General features: G+C 35.3%; 1 protein-coding gene across 1 annotated transcript in view; it reads right to left on the bottom strand.

The window, feature by feature from the left end:
* The window catches only part of LOC132122759 (cell surface glycoprotein MUC18-like), a 40,474-nt gene that overhangs the window by 9,243 nt on the left and 12,604 nt on the right, over positions 1–18,627 (bottom strand). Inside the window, exons 2-10 of the mRNA XM_059533135.1 lie at positions 4,993–5,111; positions 2,524–2,773; positions 2,333–2,403; positions 2,176–2,260; positions 1,907–2,086; positions 1,563–1,690; positions 1,115–1,250; positions 912–1,024; positions 78–219 (exon numbers count right to left, since the gene is read on the bottom strand). Coding sequence (XP_059389118.1) covers positions 78–219; positions 912–1,024; positions 1,115–1,250; positions 1,563–1,690; positions 1,907–2,086; positions 2,176–2,260; positions 2,333–2,403; positions 2,524–2,773; positions 4,993–5,111 — 1,224 coding nt within the window. The remainder of the gene's footprint in view (positions 1–77; positions 220–911; positions 1,025–1,114; positions 1,251–1,562; positions 1,691–1,906; positions 2,087–2,175; positions 2,261–2,332; positions 2,404–2,523; positions 2,774–4,992; positions 5,112–18,627) is intronic.

The raw sequence follows: 18,627 nt of genomic DNA, 5'->3' as shown, positions 1-18,627 counted from the left end.
TGGTATTTTTATTACTCTAAATCAGGTTTACTTCCCCATATGGACATTCGGTCCTCACAATGTAGGCAAAGACTCACCTCGCACACTGATTTGCACAGACTTTAGTTCTTGTAGGCCAGGCAGGGAAGGGACTGTCACTTTACACATATACATCCCAGCAGTGTCATAAGAGGCATTATTTAATTCCAAAACATGTCCCTCCATCAGCTCCACGTCATGCTGCAGTGAAATACAATGTCAAAAAGGTCAGTTTACATTCTTGAGTATTTCAAAAGCTCCGTTTAACAAGCAGATTAATGCTATTTATGTTGGATGTTATTTACATTTTGTAGTTTTGATATTGGGTCTTGGTCTTGAGCTCTTTTGAGACCACATGGTATTGGTCAATATTTGGGTCTTATTAGTCTAACATTTCCTTTCAAAAGTTTAGGACCAGGACAATTTTCACAATTGTTGTATTTTCTTCTGAAAATTTATATTTCACAATATTACTGTTTTTACTGTATTTTTGATCAAATATATGCAGCCTTGGTGACCATAAAAGACATAAGAGAGCATACTAACCCATGCAGCAAAAAAAGTATTTATAAACAAAATGTGTTTTAAATATATGCTAAGTATATGTTTTAAACTGAGAATCAAAAATAATATGAAATACATGTTTGAAATGGGAATACAAATATTTCTTCAAATGTGACATATGTGAATGTATTTTAATGGACTGAAATATAGAGGGCAAAATATATTTTTAAATCTCTCTCTCTCTCTCTCTCTCTCTCTATATATATATATATATACACACACAAACTTTATATACAAATCCATATTTTATCCATACAGAAAAGGTGATAACCTCAACTACGGGTCAGCGTGGTGTCACTATCAGTTTTGACTGCATCTTATTGTTGTACCTTATACCATGCTGTCTGTGTGGGTAAAGAAGACAAGGCGTTGCAGGTTAAGGTGAGATCACCCTCCTGGTCCAGAACTGTCTTCTCTGGTGTCACCACAATATGATCCAGATCTAAGAAAGAAAGAAAAAAGGTGTTAGCCACCATGAAGATAAAAGCTGACATCATCTCAGCACATGAACATCAGAGGAACATGCTCTTACAGTGCACTGTGATATCAACGGAGTCCTCAACAGAAGTTCCCGTCTCTAAGTCAAATGACTGGCACACATATGTCCCACTGTTTGATCGATTGACATTTTCCAGAAGCAGCATTTCCTCATCTGAGCTCAACTCATCCTGGAAAAAAATGAGAATAATTAGAACTGCAGGTGATCTAATGACTATTTTTCACATGCTTCAGAAATTTCAGAACATCTGACATTCAAGTTCATTTGCATAGCGCTTTTTACAATACATACTGTTTCAAAGCAATCTTTACAGAAAATGTTACAATCAGAAAGTATTCTGATATCAGTCAGAGAGGAGTGTGTCAAAGTAATGTCCATATGGCTAATAATATACACCTATAAGGTAATATTAGTTATGTGGTTAGTAAACATGTATTTAGTTAAGTAGACATAATGAACGCGATGATTTCAGCAATATTACCCCATTATGTGTGAAAGAAAAAATGGGCTGAGGTTTTCCATTTCCCACACATCGGATCTCCACAGTGTCGCCTTCTTTTATTAACCTATCATGTGGATTTACGGACAGTGTTACTTCTGTTGTAGGGTCTGAAAAATGAAATGAAATGGTAAGACACTGTTGTGCTTTGTGGATCCAACAGATGGCAGCATGGACCACTGTACGCTCAAAAATCAATCAGTCGACAGAAGAAAGTCAGTCATGGAGATTTGGATGACACAAGAATGAGAAAATTATGAATATTTTCATTTTTGGGGTGAACTATGCCTAAATAGTAAATGTAGGCTAAAAGAAAGTTGACTCACAGTGAACTGTGATGTTGATTTTTTTGGACTCTTTCATTCTTACTTCACCAGGGACAAAATACTTGACCTCACAGTAGAAAAGGGCATCTTCATCTGTCTTGTCAACCTTAATGTACAGTTCACTGTGGACTGTGAACAGGCCGTTGGGTTTGGTTGTCACTAACTCCATAATCTTTACATCTAAAAGGGATGCAGATGTTTTTTGACACTGTCAAATAAAATGTTATTTTGTTTGTGAGAAAGTTCACTTAATTGTCCTGTATTACCACCTTCTGATTGCTGGAGAGGGAATCTGCCCTTGTACCATGTGATGTTGGGTGTGGGATATCCATCATCCACTTTACAGTGTGCAACCTGAGTGAAAACACCATAATTATACAAAGTTTATAAAGTGTACACAAACTGATTTATTTTTTTGAGCTCTACCTTTGATGGCTCCTCCACAGTAACAGAAACCCCTGTGTGCATACCTTCAATCACAGGTAGGGATGGTGAGTCTAAAGGACAGAGAGGTTTGGCGTTAGCATGAAGCTCGCTATAGGTCAAGAGGCATATTATCATGATCTCCCAGCCTGGAAAGGCTCTTCTAAAACAAAAAAAAGTCTGTTTTGTCTTACTGAATATTTGGAGACGAGTGTGCCCTTCACCAATGTCTGTCGACACATTATGCACGGTGCAGATGAACTCCCTCTGGTCACTCAGTTGCACGTTGTCGATGATCAGAATGGCACTTCCGCGTGCATTCTGTGGTTCATGAGAGTGTGTGACTGTGATCCGCCCGACGTATTCACTGCCTTCTTCAATAAACTTTTTCTGGCCATCATAGTAGTAGATTCTCCTCCTGCTTTGGTCCCTGCCTGGCAATTTCTGTACAGTCAAAAACGCTGATGTTCAGATTTCAACATTTATTGTAAGACTAGATTTGTAAACTACCCTTCAAAGGTATGGGGATGTTGAGATTTCTTAAAGAAATTAAGACTTTAATTCAGTAAGGTTGCAATGAATTTATCAAAATTGTTAAAAAAAACATTTACAGTACATTAGAAAAAGTTTATATTTCAAAAGAAATGCTGTTTTTAACTTTCATAGGTGTGATCGACAAAGGACAAAAAAGCAGGAAACTATACGGTGCACTTACCCCCCCCCCCCCCCCCCCACCACCACTACACGCACACAGTGACATAATTTATAATAATAAATTAATAAAAAATATTGTACTTGTTTTTTTGTTTAAATGAATTTATAAATTAAATAATTAAAAAAGGGAAGAAAAAATTTAAATACACATCTAAATTAAATGATTGAAAAAAAAATCATAAAAGGAGTAATGTGGGAAATATGCTTCAAAGACTGGGCAAAATAGGGATGAAATCCAAAAAATCTGTCAATAACTTGCTGCTGCACGAAACCTTGCCATTTATTGGGCATTTCTTGTCCTTGTCCTTTTTGTCAGATTGTTTTGTTTTTCCTTATTTCTATGGTGTCCTTTACATCTATTAAAAATAACATCTTTATTTGCCTCTATATTTTTGAAAGGTATCTTTTCTTGTGTTTTTGTTCAGCCATTTTGTCAGTGCTTTATTGCTAATCCACAACAGATGAAGATTATGAGGTTGAACGTTCAGAATACGATTCCATAGATTATATTTCATCACGAATTTTGCGAATGGACAGCGACTCTTAAGTAGCACGTAGAACACGTTCATGTCAAGTAAAGTTTTTGGGAAAAGCGCATGGAATTGCGGCGAGCGTTTATAACCTTGCACGTAGAGAGCGCTCTTCAGAGCTAAGATACATTGTTATCGGGAAACTCGACCCAGATCAGATTTAAGCATTCATTAAAGTGAATCGGTTCAAAGGAGTCATTAGTTCGCAAATCGGACGAGTCATTAGTGGACAGATATGCCGCACATATAACGTAACTCCCAAATATATTTTTAGGTCACACAGATTAAATTTCAGGAGCATATGCGACAAAAATGTTGGCAATTTCGAGCCTTGTAGAAGCTGCTAAACTTTCAAGCTAGAAGTAAGCAATAACCAACATGGCGTTACTTTGCTAAGTTAGCCCAGAATCGTTTAACATTAATGTTATGGAATCATGACAAAAGTGATCAATTGATTGGTCAAATTTTACTAGACCTGCATATAAAAATGAAAGACAATAAATATATTGGATTTGCTTACATGAATCACCCATGTTCACGGTCTTCATCAGTCAACTGAAGCTGTTCACGTGAGTTGATGGTTGGGTGCACGTACACTTTGAACTTCAATCGTGACAAATTATTGGACTACTTGCAGAGTGACATGACGACATGATTCAAAGGCACAAAAAACGTTGACAGCGGTGAGCGATCATTATGTTTACCAATACCCGACCCATCGCAACCGCCTACACCCCGTACATTTTTGTGCTTGATTTACGAGAGCATCATTTTCAGGTCGGAAAAGCCGGATCTCAGGATTTTTCCGGAAGAATCACACCCCTGAACTTCACATTTATTAAATAATCCTGAAAAAATTACGTTTTCCATAAAACCATAGTACAACGCCGATAATAATAATAAATGTTTCTTGATCAAATCAGCATATTAGAATGATTTCTGAAGGATCATGTGACACTGAAGAGAATGGTGTGTAGTGTACATTCTATTGAAATTCCACTGAAAGAAATTGCCCAAAAATTTACTTACTACTAAACTTGCATTTACTTATATTAAATCTATTTAAACACTCCTTTCTCCTAGTGTAAAGTACTTATTTTAGTATTTATTTTACAATAAGTATACAATAAGTATTTATTGTAAAATTATATAATTGTTTTTAATAAATAAACTACAATATACAGTGCAGTAATTGTTATACTAATCTTAAGCTTATTTTAATTTAAACATGATATTATTTATATTAAAATTTATTTTTTATTATTATTCTTAATAGCCTATTAGCCTTAATAGCTTCATTTCTTAATTGATCAATTTTGGGGGTGAAATGTAAACCCAGGCATTATTCATAATAATTACCCATTTAGCTGATATTTGTAAATGGAAATAATGTAAAGTGTGAATATGCCTGTTTCTCACCGTAAACCAGACTATCATCTTGGCTGGTTCCTTCAGAGTGTAAATACAGGGGATCTCAGCATGGCCTTTTAGAGATACATCCACCCAGTCTTCCATGCTCACATCCACCACAGCCCATGCTGAAAACACATCAACACACACAGAAATGTCAATAGACCTCAGATTTATACTGACAAAGTCAAGTCAAATTGTTAACCTCCCGGTGTTTAGCCACACTATTATGTCATAAAGCGAGAGTAAAAGAGTCCACATTTGCTGGACAATTTTTGTGAAACCTATTCCCTAAGCACCTTATTAATATCCTTTGAATGGAGTGACCCCTTAACAGGAAATAGGGCACGGCACGGGGAAGACCACTTCTGAGCACCCATGTTCCCATGTCAAAAGCCCGATCTAGTGGGAGCAAAGCACTTGCAGAGCAAAGCACTTGAAGTGAGAAGCTATTATGAGTGGAATTCACTGAGCCCACCCATGTCCAAATTCATATGTAGCATTCCTGCATGTCACGCCTCAGAAGGAAGAAAGACTCGACTTATCTAGAGAATAAGTGATCTACTGTTTGCCAGAAATGAGCTGTTCTCTCTGTTAAAGCTCTGTGAATCCAGAGGAGGCTGAAACTATTCATCCTCAAAAGTCTGTTCACTACAAGACACTACAAAAACATCCATCTGCTGTCATTCTGGCATGCTGTTTGTTTGTTCTATGAGGAAAATAGTTTGCTAACATGCTTCACAGTGTGTATAATCTGGATTCACATTTCCCATTGATTTTGCTCCAGTGCTCCTCTGCAACCTTTTAAATATATTGTAAATTGCCTTTCTGGACTCTATGAGGTCATGTGGGCACTACAAGGGAATAATTGAGTATGGGGGATGCTTTCACATTACAGAAATCTGATTAGTTTCTCCCAACAAAGGCATTTCCTGTGCATTAGCGCATTAGCGTAAGACTTGCGTCTTTTGTTGTTGCCATCAAACATTTACCTTGTTTACGGAATACGAAAGGTAGGACCAAGCTATCTATAATGGCTTGTCTCTGAAGTTTCTGAAGACTCATGTGGTGAAAAATCATCTTTTTTTTGTTTTTTACAAAATTAAATGAATCTTTGATAACTTTGATTTCCAAATATTTTTCAAAGTGGTGATGTAGTTAGCATGCTAATGCTGTGCCCTCTTTTCAGTGTCTCACGCCAATAAAATATTGCCCTTGTTGAACACATTGCAATTTATATATGTAGGTTTAAGAAATTAATATTCTTATTCAGTATGCAGTAAATAAGCGACAATAAAGGCATGTTAGAAAATATTTAGGTTTCATTTAAATGCTGTTATTTTGAGCTTTCTATTCATCAAAGAATCCTGAAAAACTATAAATCACAGTTTTCACAAAAATATGAAGCGGCACAACTGTTTTCAACACTGATGATAATAAGAAATCTTTCTTGAGCAGCAATTTAGCATATTAGAATGATTTCTGAAGGATCATGTGACACTGAACACCGTAATAATGCTAAAAATTCAACTTTGCCATCACAGGATTAATTTACAATTTAAAAAACATTCAAATAGAAAACAGTTATTTTAAATGATCATACTATATTTCTGATCAAATAAATGTAGCCTTGGCAAGAATAAAAAAAAAAAGTCTGCCAACATGCTACAGCAGACATTTTGAGGGGCAGTGGCACAAACCAAAAAAGGGGGCACTAAGGGGGTGGGTGCTTGTGAATACAAGTGATACAGTTGTTGCAGATATATAATTAAAAGAGAAGACAGCTCTGTAATAATTTCAGACTTTATTGTAGATGTTTTGATAAGGATGGGCTCTCCCTCACTCTCTGAGCCTGCTTCTGCCTCATCTTCAATTGAAGTAGGGGAGAGTGGGGTAAGTTGACCCACCCCCTGTTTCTTGGCAACTGTACACATTTACTGTCTTGTGACCATTTATTTTGGAACCACCCATCATTTCAGAGGTGATAAGGTTGTAACATATGTAATGGTTGTTACATCAAAGCAAATTTATCCAGGTCTTAAAATATTTATGATACATATAGGTGATTTAGCAATAACACCATGCCAATCATTTAGCTAAATATTAGCCTGAACTGGTAAGCTACAGTAGCTTTTTTTTCCAAAATGGAAGCTATGGGAAAAAGTGAGCCAAATGTTGTGTGGTAAGACACTCTAGTTAAGATAAATCTCTGAATAATGAATTGATGTTTTAATGTGATATTACTGGTTTAGTTGTTCATATAGACATATTATTAGTAGTTTATTTGATAGGGACAGTGTACAAGGGCACCAAATCCTTTTCTGATAAGAACAAGAAAATGCTTTTCACATTATAAACAGATATATCTTTCCACCTTTAGTCAAAAATGACCAACAAACTCACTGTTTAGTCTGTTTTTAGGAATGCTACAACTTTGGTGTTCAACATATTGTTTCAGAAATGCAGACAATTAAATATAGAAATGTAATCCTCATTTGGTTGGTTTTATGTTGTTAAACTTAACTTTATGAAAAGAAATATGACTGTTTGTAAGAGGAAATTATTAAATTAGTTTTTATATTGTCATTTATGTAACATGGGTTTGAATCAGATGGGTTTGGTCAGATGGTCATTTTTACTTGGGTTAACTTACCCCAAACCCGGGGCAAACTGAGCCAAGGGCACTTTTTTATAAGAAGCCATATTTTTTAGAACCCTTTGTCATGGATACATTCTGATCATTTAAAATTGTATGAATACTTTCATTAGGATAGGATTGGATAGGATAGATACTTTCATTGTTCTTCTGCATCATTTTCCCTTATCTTGAGAACCACAATAGTAAAAAAATGTAATCTTGCCACACTCTCCCCTATAAATCATTTAATGTAATATTTTACAGCATAAATCTATGTTATATACCAATAAACAACTCATTTAGAACATTTATAGTATTTTTTAACTATTTATAGGCCTACTGTTAATATGGTTTTAATAAAATATGATGTGTTGTAGATTACTTGTATCAAACACAAGTGTTTATAATGTGAAATATACTTCATTACAAGAATTAAAGTGTGACAAACTGCTAAATATTCTGTATGATGAATTGCCTGTTGGCTTGCCTTTACCAGCCTCCCTTCGCTCTTCAAGTGTGCGAACAACAGTGGATTTTGTGTTATGTTAGATCTGATCGGGTATAATAATTTTGTTAGATATTCTAATTCTAAGAACGTGGATATTTTGTTGTAATCACTTTTTTATCACTTTACCGACAGAAATACAAAAACAAACTACCAAATGACTAATTCAGCGAATCATCCACTGATTGTAATGTGGATTGTAATACATCTACCTGTTAATTAACAAACTTCGGTAAGTGTGGTCTCTACTCTAGAGAGCGGATTGTGAGCGATGCTGTGGAGCGGCAGGAAAACACGGAGCGGATTCGTGGAATCAGTGGATCTTTAGCGGAGCGGTAACAGAACGCTTTGAGCTCAGGTGAGGGTGGGGGTGTTGAGAGGGGCACCTCAGCCGATAAAGTTAAAGGTGCAGTGGCTTTATCTCAGACAATGAATGGCAAAGAATGGGCAAAAAAGGAAGCAAGAGCTTATAGTGTGCCTATGAGCCACTGTTGACAGTTTGGTGTCTCCACAGTCTGGAGTGCAGATAACCATTACACATGGGCTTCTAATATAAGCTCTCTTTCAGAGAGGCAGTACTGGACAAAACCTGGACATATGAACAATTAAGCCAAAGATTTTGCAAGGGTTTCAAATAGAAGACTTTGAGCAGGAAGCCCAATACTAAGCAGCTGTTCCATCTTTTAAACCTTACACAAAGTCGACAACAAAAATAGCACAACTGAGAAGAAAATAAGAGCAAGTCCCAAATTAAAGAATTAATTTTTCCTCAGACAATAGAAATCACCCCATGAAATCCTGACTGCACAATAGGAGAACATCTGCCACCAGGAAGTTACAGATGCTAAGGACGTCTTAGTACAATTACACACGTGCGTTGCATGCATGCAGGTACACTTATACACAATAAGGAGGAAGTCTCTATTTTCTTTTCTATGCACAATATCTGGTTATCGGCTAAATTTAGGATTTTTTCCCATATATCTGAAATCAGTCGACTTAATTGTTCAGGCTCTTTTCTTCTGTTTTAACACTTAGATCATATTTGCCATAATCTAAACATTCAATTACAGTCCATCTTTAAAAACACTAGAAATGTAATAATGCTGTTTAATGTTCACTTAATCACAAAATGAATATCTATTTTTTATACTGTACAGTATAATGTTGTGATGCCTAAATTCACTTGTAGCATTTAAAACGATTTTATTGTGAATATTTTAACATTTTAAAATTGGTATTTATCATTGGGCATGGCATTAAAGTAATTTTTGGTTTCAGTATTCTTCGGAACAAGCCATTTCATGTAATTTTACAATAAAATGCTGTTAACTGTAAAAATTTTAAGTAAAAATAGAACAAATCAACATATAATTTACAGTAAAAAAAAAACTGTAAACTGATATTCCCAGAATTCCCTGTTTGACAATCCACATTTGAAAGTGTTTTGTTGTCATAGTTTTGTTGTCATAGTGTTTGTTTCTTCATAGTTTTGTTTTCAGTTCTGTCATGTCAACTCTCAGGAGGATTGGCATGGTAATGTACATGACAATGTTAATGTATTTGATCTTGGCGGAAAGATCTGCTAAGCTGCTGCTGCGGCTACAATATTATCCATAAAACATGCACATTAGAAATCACAAAACATCCCAGACACCTTTCAACATTTAATAATGTGAGATGCACTAATTCTAGTCTGATTTGAACATTCAATCATTTTAGTTTCACGTATTCTAAATAAATCAGACAACCAAAGCTCATTTTAATTCATGGATCCTGCATTTGGGGTAGCCTTGCAAAACTAAGCTTCTCTCTAGGAAGAGGAAAAGGAGCCTCCAAGCCTTTTATCATGTGCATTAAAATCATTCTACGTATATATAGTACATCTTCACCAGTAAAACATACATCTCAGAATGCTGTCTGTCGAACAACAGAGTAAAGAGACATGTGCTATGAAGATGAGTAGGACTCCTTATTAAAGCACAAATAGCAGGCGCTTCTTCCCAGCTAATTATTGCCTTGACCTGAGGTTCAGAGTTTCTTTTAAAAGGCTTTAATGGGTTTAGAGTGGAGTTCCTGTACTCCAACCCGGGCTGCTGAATGACACGGACAGACTATTAGAGGGCCTTAAGAAGTACAGATTGAGCCAAATGTGAAACAAAGTTTTTGCAAGATCTTTACAGCAGTTTTATGGCGAAGTTAAAGTAATGACAACATAATCACTATTTATAAGCCCAAAATCTTACAGTGACTAAGCTGGAGCTAATGTGACAAAACTGTACTGTATTGTAACCGCTGTCTGCGAGATTGACTGTGTTTTATTATTCCTCTCAAGTGGAGAGATAATACATACAAACGCAGCTGTTAAACTCTGTCTCACTTTCCCAGAGTGTCACACACACCAGAGACCTACAACATGGCACGTCAGCATATCGCCCCCCGCAACAACCTCCAAGATTTAGAATGGTAAACGGTGTGCTTAGTCTTGGTTGGTTTAACAAAATCAGCTGACTGAGCTTACAAACACACACACATACATAAAACTCAAGTCATAACAAATGGACTTCTTCTCTGGAGTGTATTAGAAGTGATCTCTGCGGACTTTTCCCCAAACATCCTTCCATGACCTCCACTTCCCCTCTGTTCCTTTTTCCTACATCTTGGAAAAATATCATGGTAAAATTGCAGGAAAAATAGCTGCTGATTTCTGGGGTGTGGGAACAAGCAGTAGGACATTATTTATGCTGCACTGATTGTGATAACTTGCCCTGAGAAGTATGGGATGCGATGGAGATCTCTCAATGGTTAAGCAGATCTAAGCTCTAAAGATAGCGAGTAACCCAATGTGACGGAGCACTAGAGAGTGGCCCGTTCCTTTTTTGGGGCACTAGAAAGTGGCATGATGTTGGATTCTGCATCACAAGCCTCCCAGTGTGCCAAAGGAGCGGCATTTACCATGTGACACACAAGTATGCGGGACAGCTATTAAAGACGCCTTTTATTCAAAGATAAAAACCTTTAAATTAAACATCTTTTAATCTCCAGAAATGGAATCTTGTGATGACAGAACAAGTGGAAGTCTCATATTCTGAAGGTCAGAATTATCTAAACAGGATATCACAGAGAGAACTGGTCTGACTGGGAGAAAACTCACAGAACTATTCACTTGAGTTATAAAACACATCTGAATTATCTTACTTAAAAAATTAGTGAGACCCTTCAGAAAAAAAATAGACTCTCTATCTTAAAGTTTTAAAATGAAACAGGAAAAATAAATTACAACATGCTTAATTTCATTTAACTATCAACATCTAAGTCATATATCATTCATTCTTTCTTTCATTTATTTATTGTAAGAAAAAGACTGTCCCACCAATTGTGATCCTAATAAAGTTTATTCAGAAGTTAGTACAGTTGTTCCCAGCTAACAAAAATATGTTCCAAGAACTGTTCCTGTTAACTTATGAAAATATTATTTCTGAATGTTCTTTAAATGATCAAAATGTCCAAGTTCTTGGTTATGTGAACATTAGGGAAATCTTTAAGGAAACATTCAATTTTATCATTTTGCGAACATTATGAGAATATTTCTTTTGAACGTTGTCTAAACCATCTGAAATATATAACTTGTATTAATATGTTAAAAAGGTTAGCAGAACATTCAGCTAAATTTTTCAAAACAAAACATTCCATGAACAATGTATTAAAAATGTTTTTGTGCCAACATTTTGAGAGCATCATTATACCTGAATAAATGTCCTATTAATATTAATAGTGTTTGAGAGAACCTTGCCAGAATGTTAGTCAAAGTTCTGGCTACCAAGGAGACAACAGAGTCAGAAAAGAGCTTGATAATAAATATGAGACTTGTTAGAACACAACAAATATGTGATGTGGTGGAAATGACACTGTGGTGGGAATTTTCATTACTTTCATAAAAATAAAAAGATCCTTCTGCTAATGGACACATTAAATAAACTAGTGAAAGTGTGAAAAGTTTTTTTTAAGAGTTTATTTTCTGAAAGTCCACAGGGTCAAAAGTAACAATAGCTGATGAAACACCCATTCTGTATATAAAATTGCTTTGAGAAACATTTTTGTATGGCCTAATTGTGATTAATTGTGATTGTGCGCATTTGTGTAGGCACCGAAATCTCAGTTTACTCCTGGAGAGTCAACTATTGATGACCCATTCTAATGCAGCAGTGCAGTATCAGAAGAATAACTTTGAGCTCTTGCCAAACCATCCTCAATAGAAAAGCTTAATGTCTGAAAATTATAAATCATCGATAATTTGTCCAACAAAACTCATTACGCTGTCACTAGACCTTTATAAACCTCTGAAAATGGAAATGATGAGAGGGTTCATTCATTACATCACTCTCTGAATAAGACACTGATTATATTTCAAGTTTTTTACATTTACATTCCAAGATAAATCTCAAGCAGTTCATTGATTCAAACAGCCCATTCCTGTTGGCTCAAGACTGTGAGCTGTTGTGTTTGCCTGAGGAGGAGACTTTCATGCAGGCCGTAAAAGGCTTCTTAGAAATCTGTGATCAGCACAGACTGGTGTTTCAGGAAACCCCATAAATTATTAATTTGCATAAATGAAGGAAGAGAAGAAGCCACTTTTCCTTGTCAACATCAGCTCCCTGAGGAACGTCTATCCCTGTTCACTAGCTAATAGCTAAAGGGGATCAAAGCATGAGCCAGTGGCTGTTTACAACCTGCTTCACTTCATGGATGCAATTGGATCCCTGCAACTAAAAAGGTTCCCCAGGGTCTACACCAAGATGGAAGGAAGTCCATAATCAAAAACAGACATGAATGTAGTGTTTGAACTGAACATCAGGAGGGTTTTTTATTCTCTTAAGAAATGCACAGTGATTCACAGAGGTTTGCATGTTTGCAGTGCATTTTTCTATTATATTGACAAAAAAGTATTTCGTAAAGATAAGATAGCTACAAAAAATCTGCCTCTAAGCTACTTAAACCAGTAAACTCAAATGTATAGCACTGCCACAAAGACATTTCACCTGCTTTGCTCTAACAAATTGGGTAACATGAGCCGGGGCTGAGACACTCAATGGCCAGAGTGGCATTTGCCCACCCAGAATGACAGCTGACGGAATAGTTTCTAAATAAAAAGACACTGCATTTTGTTGCACAGAAAATAATCATATTCAAGCATATCATTTGCCACATTTTTAACAGTCATTACTCCAGTCTTCAGTGTCCCATGTTTCTTCATAAATCATCCTAATATGCTGATTAGATGCTCAAGAAGTATTTCCTATAGGAGTTGGAAACAGTTCTGCTGCTTAATATTTTTTTGTGGAAACTAATACTTTTTTGAAGATTTTTTGATGAATAGAAATTTCAAAAGAGCAGCATTTATTTAAAACGTAAATCTTTTGTAATATTCTAAATGTATTTACTGTTACTACTGGTCAATGCATCCTTGCAGAATAATGATAACGTTTATTTATAGAAAAACGTACTGTGAATTGAAATGACCTGTAGGACCATCTAAGCCAACCGTGAATTTCAGAAAGCATGTCAATGGTTTTAGGTCTACAGTAAAGAAGGTGAGAAGGTGCCAGTGGATGGGGATTTGATATGTTGTGTAAAGAACCATCTAGAAGGTTTTGTGGTAATATGCATCACTGGAAAAGACTTTAGTTGGGGGAGCAGGGAAACAGTGAGGAAAGTCTCTGAGGAATGCCTGGCATCTTTGGCCATACGATGGCTGGGTTAAGATGACCATTATGGAGCACCCTCTGTCCCGCAATCTAGACCCTACACAATTCACGCTCTGTCATCAGCCACTAACCCCACAAGTGTCCATTTCAATTGCAAGTGGGAAAGGAGGCACCATTCTACAGAGATTAGGCACGCCTGCACTAGATCAGGATATATGAAGGATCTACAACGACAAAACTATTTTTCAGGTCATGAATCCATGAGCTGAGAACACAGAGGGGTGACAGAGGTTATGAGGTTTCCTCATAAATAACTCTACTGTGCCTGAAGAGCCTATGAAATTCCTTGATAAGTTATTTCTTCTATTTAGTGTTCAAATTTTTTGTTATATGAAGCAGAACATTTCAACTTTATTTATCAACATGATTGGCTACATGATAATGCTAGTCAATGCTGGTATTAGGGTGATGGACATTCTCATAGAGGTTTTAATTAGACAAAAACTGTGTATAGTACAGGATGAGTCATCAATATTTTTGGTCAGTCTTTCCCAGAAGAAAAAGACTTTAAATTGAAAATGTATATGCATAAAATTTATAAATTAGCTAAAAAAAAATCATCATAATTATATGCAAAATCATGCTAGCATATAATTATGATTTTGCATATAATTATGATGTTTTTTATAAACTAGCAATTATACAAAGTGTCATAGCCCCATAGTAATCACAGATGTGACCATATCAGTAAAATGCAGAAAAACAGCAGGATTTCTCATTATAACAGCAAGCCAAAGCAAATAAATCAACACTTCTGACTTATATTTGGCCTGCTATCAGAGACAGTCAGGGATCTGTTTCAAAAATCAGATCACACGGCCGAGCTCTTTAAGGTTGTGAGTTTTTCATGCTGGTATTATGAAGGTATTTGAGCCTGAATTCCTCAATAGTTGTCTGTTTTTTAACCACTGCCATCTCCACATCTTACTAATTTGTTTATCTGTCTTTGGCCTAATCAGATAAAACTTATTTCAAAAGAATTTCAGTCTTTAATGATGTCAGAACTGCTGTGACCATTAAAACACTTTCTCCTAAGCAGTTTAATGTGAGGCACAACTATAAGTAAGCCATTCATAGGCTGATTTCCCAGAAGAGTGTAAACACTGTGGCTCTAAACCATTGCTCTGTTTGAGCGATCTAACAGCGGTCAGCTTTAGGCTTAACCAGTGCTGTAGGGTTTTAAGAAGCGATTTCTGAACACAATGGCACACGCATGACATGGTGTATTATTTTAGTAAATAATCATGATTTTCATTAATAATCAAGACTCAATTAATCTATCACTTTGTGATTTGTAACATATTTTACTGCCCATTTGTCAAAATGTATTACTTCTACATGCATGACAAGATAAAAATAAAACAAAATCAGTAGCTAGATACTTAATCAGGAGGTCTATGGTCTGATTAAAAATAAGGCACAAAAAGTGGATTCAAAGAAAAAAAGATAAAAGATAAAAACAAAAATGAAGAGTACGGTTTCTAAAAAGGGAGAGACACACATCCTTTATGCAGATGAGAAGCCAATTCCAAAATGCATTGCAACAAGCTCAGAGAATGGATTACTGACAATGTTTATGAATAATTGTTTAAATGTTTACAATAATTGTGGTTAATAAACTTTTTTCCATTCCATACTGACAAGTAGGCCTACTGATAAAAAGTTTCATCCATCCAACCATTTATCTTTCAAACCACTTTTCCTATGTGGGTCTTGCTTAAAATGTTAATTAAAATTTTAAATTTTTCCCAATATTTCTCTATTTTTATTTTTACTTGATTACCCGTTTCTACTGTTAGTTTAGCAACATTCATTCTAATGTCAAACTATGGAAACTAAAAATAGAGTCTCTCACGCAGTATTGTTGCCTTTGTTGGGCTTTTTAGCTTGAACACTTATAAGACTCCTTACAAGGCAGCTCTTAAGGTTTTGAAAGGGGCTTTAATTCCAGATTCATTGCCATGTTATTATTTGTAATTAATATCCAGTTGTGTGCGTTTCACATTTTAAGGGCTATTGAAAGACACTACCTCCGTTCAGAGGACAATCACCCTCTGGCCTTACCATACACAACTCATAATTTCCACCCCAATCTCCTGCACAAGATGATCCAGAGCTTTATTTTAAGAGCACATAATGCTAAATAGTTTCAGAAAACCACAAAAACGAGGCCAATCACAATGCCAGTTAACTTAACTGCTGCCATATTGCCTTCCTATTGAGCATTAAACCAAGGCTGTTAAAATCTGGTTCCAAGCTCGCAGTGATTCTCAGTGGCATTAGACAGCAAATTCAACAGAACATGACTTACAAACATAAAAATAGTTTGGGCTCAGGATTTGTATGCTGACAAACTGATGTTCTGCAAAACTGCATTGTGGTTCTGTTTAAAATCATTCGGCCGTGCCCTAAAATATTTAGATTTCTAAAGTACACATTTTAAAATATCACTTGCCAGCAAAATATTCTGAAATTAACTCTAATTTAGGGATGGGACGATAACCGGTTTTATTGATAACCGTGATAAAATGTGCTGAAGGTTAGTAATATCGTTTAAAAATGAATTATCATTAAAACCGTGTTTGATTATCGCGGTTTTAATAACTCACTATTAAATCATGTCCAGCCAGCAACAGTCTGACGCAAGCGCAGCGCACAATGTTTTTTTTGTTTTTTTTCGAGAAGGAATGGCGAAAGTCAGTGACTTTTCTATGCTTTTCTATGCTTCTACACTTTTCATTGTAAGGAAGGAAATGCCACAGAATTTAATCTTTCTTTAAATTAAGTGCATAGAGTTGCTTGTTTTATTAGTTGTTTGTTGATTATTAAATATAAAACTTGCTGAAATGTTTTCAGTGTGAGCATCAACTATTTTTGAACACTTTCATCTCGTTTCAACAAAACCGTGATAATATTGATAATCGTGATAATTTTAGTCACTATAATCATGATATTAAATTTTCATACCGTCCCATCCCTACTCTAATTACAACTAACTACATGACGTATCATGCCCTGCAGTACTACATTGTTACAATCGGAACCCAGAGAAACACAGGAGACGAGAGATCCAAACACAGTGTGGTATTTAATGGGTAATCCAAATCAGAATCCAACAAGCAGGGGTCAAAACCATAAATCCATCCAAACGACAAACAAACAGGGAAGGAACAGGAACGGGAATAGGAACTGGAACAGGAGACTCGGAAGACGAAGAAACTCGGAAGGCGAGGAAACTGGGTGACGGAATGAAAGGACTCCATCAAGACAAACAGAAAAAGACCGGTTAATATAGGCAGGGTAATGACTATCAAGTGAAGACACCTGAGTGCAATTAACAGGAGTGCAATTACTGTGATGAAGGGACAAGGCTTTGTGAGAATTGTAGTGCCTACGGTGAGGTGCCTATGGGCAGTGTTGGGAAGGTTACTTTGGAAATGTAATAGGTTACAGATTACAAGTTACCCTGTTTAAAATGTAATAGTAGTGTAACTTTTTCAATTACTTTATTAAAGTAATGTAACTAATTACTTTTGAGTACTTTTTGATTACTTTTCTAAATTTGTGAAAATTAAAGAATAATAAATAAACGCATATACATCAACTTAAATACAGTTATCTAATAAGCATGTGACGTATTCTTTGTACTAAACTCCTGAAACATTGGTGTTTTTTTTAAACTGCTGTCTCTTTGTATATGATGATAGTTTTCTCAAAATAATTAAAATTCACATGAAGTGACACAGAGCACTTTTAGGAATTATGTTTATGTGCTCGTGTACTCCTATATTGAGGCGGAAGAGGTTGAAAACACTGCGAGCTTCAGTAGGCCTATGTGTAGTAAATGAAACCATGTCTTTGCCATTAATTTACAGGAGGGACAGACTGGGAAAAAAATTCAGACTGGAAAATTCAAACTCATACAAACAAATTCATGGACAAAACTATTTTTTTGTATGGACCTGACATAAAAAAAAGGTTTAAATCTTTAATTTGGGGACATGCAAAATAATTAAAAGTTCTCTCCTGAACTGCACCTTCACTTCCATTTTTCACTTCAGTCTCTTTATTTTGCCCTGTTATCCATCCCTCTCATGACTTTAATACTCAAGATTGAACAAAACTATACTTTACAATACAATACTTCACAATACTACAATATCTTTATAGAAAAATCCTAATACTGTACACGAGTCATGTTTTTCCCTTACAAAAATTAACCTTGCTTTTATTAGCCTATATAAAAGTAAAATAACCTTGTTTTGTTTTTGTTTTTTTGCAAATGGATTTGTATTTATTTTTAAATAAATACATTTGTAAAATAATTTTACATTTTGGTTACCACATTTAAACAATAGTAACCATTTTCTCTGGATTTATAGTTAAATATTAAAATGTTAATTTTCGTAAGGGTTGTGTTGTTGTCTGTCGTAGCTCCCCCTAAACCTATAAAGAAATCTGATTTTTTTTCAGATAAATTCCTACTGTAACATTACAACTGATATAATATATATATATATATATATAATATATATATATATATATATATATATATATATATATATATAATGATGTCCTTTATATAGTATTTTGAGTGATGACTGATGAGCCACATGCTATTGCTTGATTAAATAAAATAAAAAAAACAAAGACAAAAAAGCATCTTTACAGATGAAACTGACCTGAAACCCTGAACAGTAGTTCTGCTTCTCTGCTCCAGCAGTCCACTATATTCT

Source organism: Carassius carassius, chromosome 41 (assembly GCF_963082965.1).
Source record: "Carassius carassius chromosome 41, fCarCar2.1, whole genome shotgun sequence".
NCBI lineage: Eukaryota > Metazoa > Chordata > Actinopteri > Cypriniformes > Cyprinidae > Carassius > Carassius carassius.
Note: the sequence above shows the minus strand (reverse complement) of the source record. Positions and strands in the feature narration are given on the sequence as shown.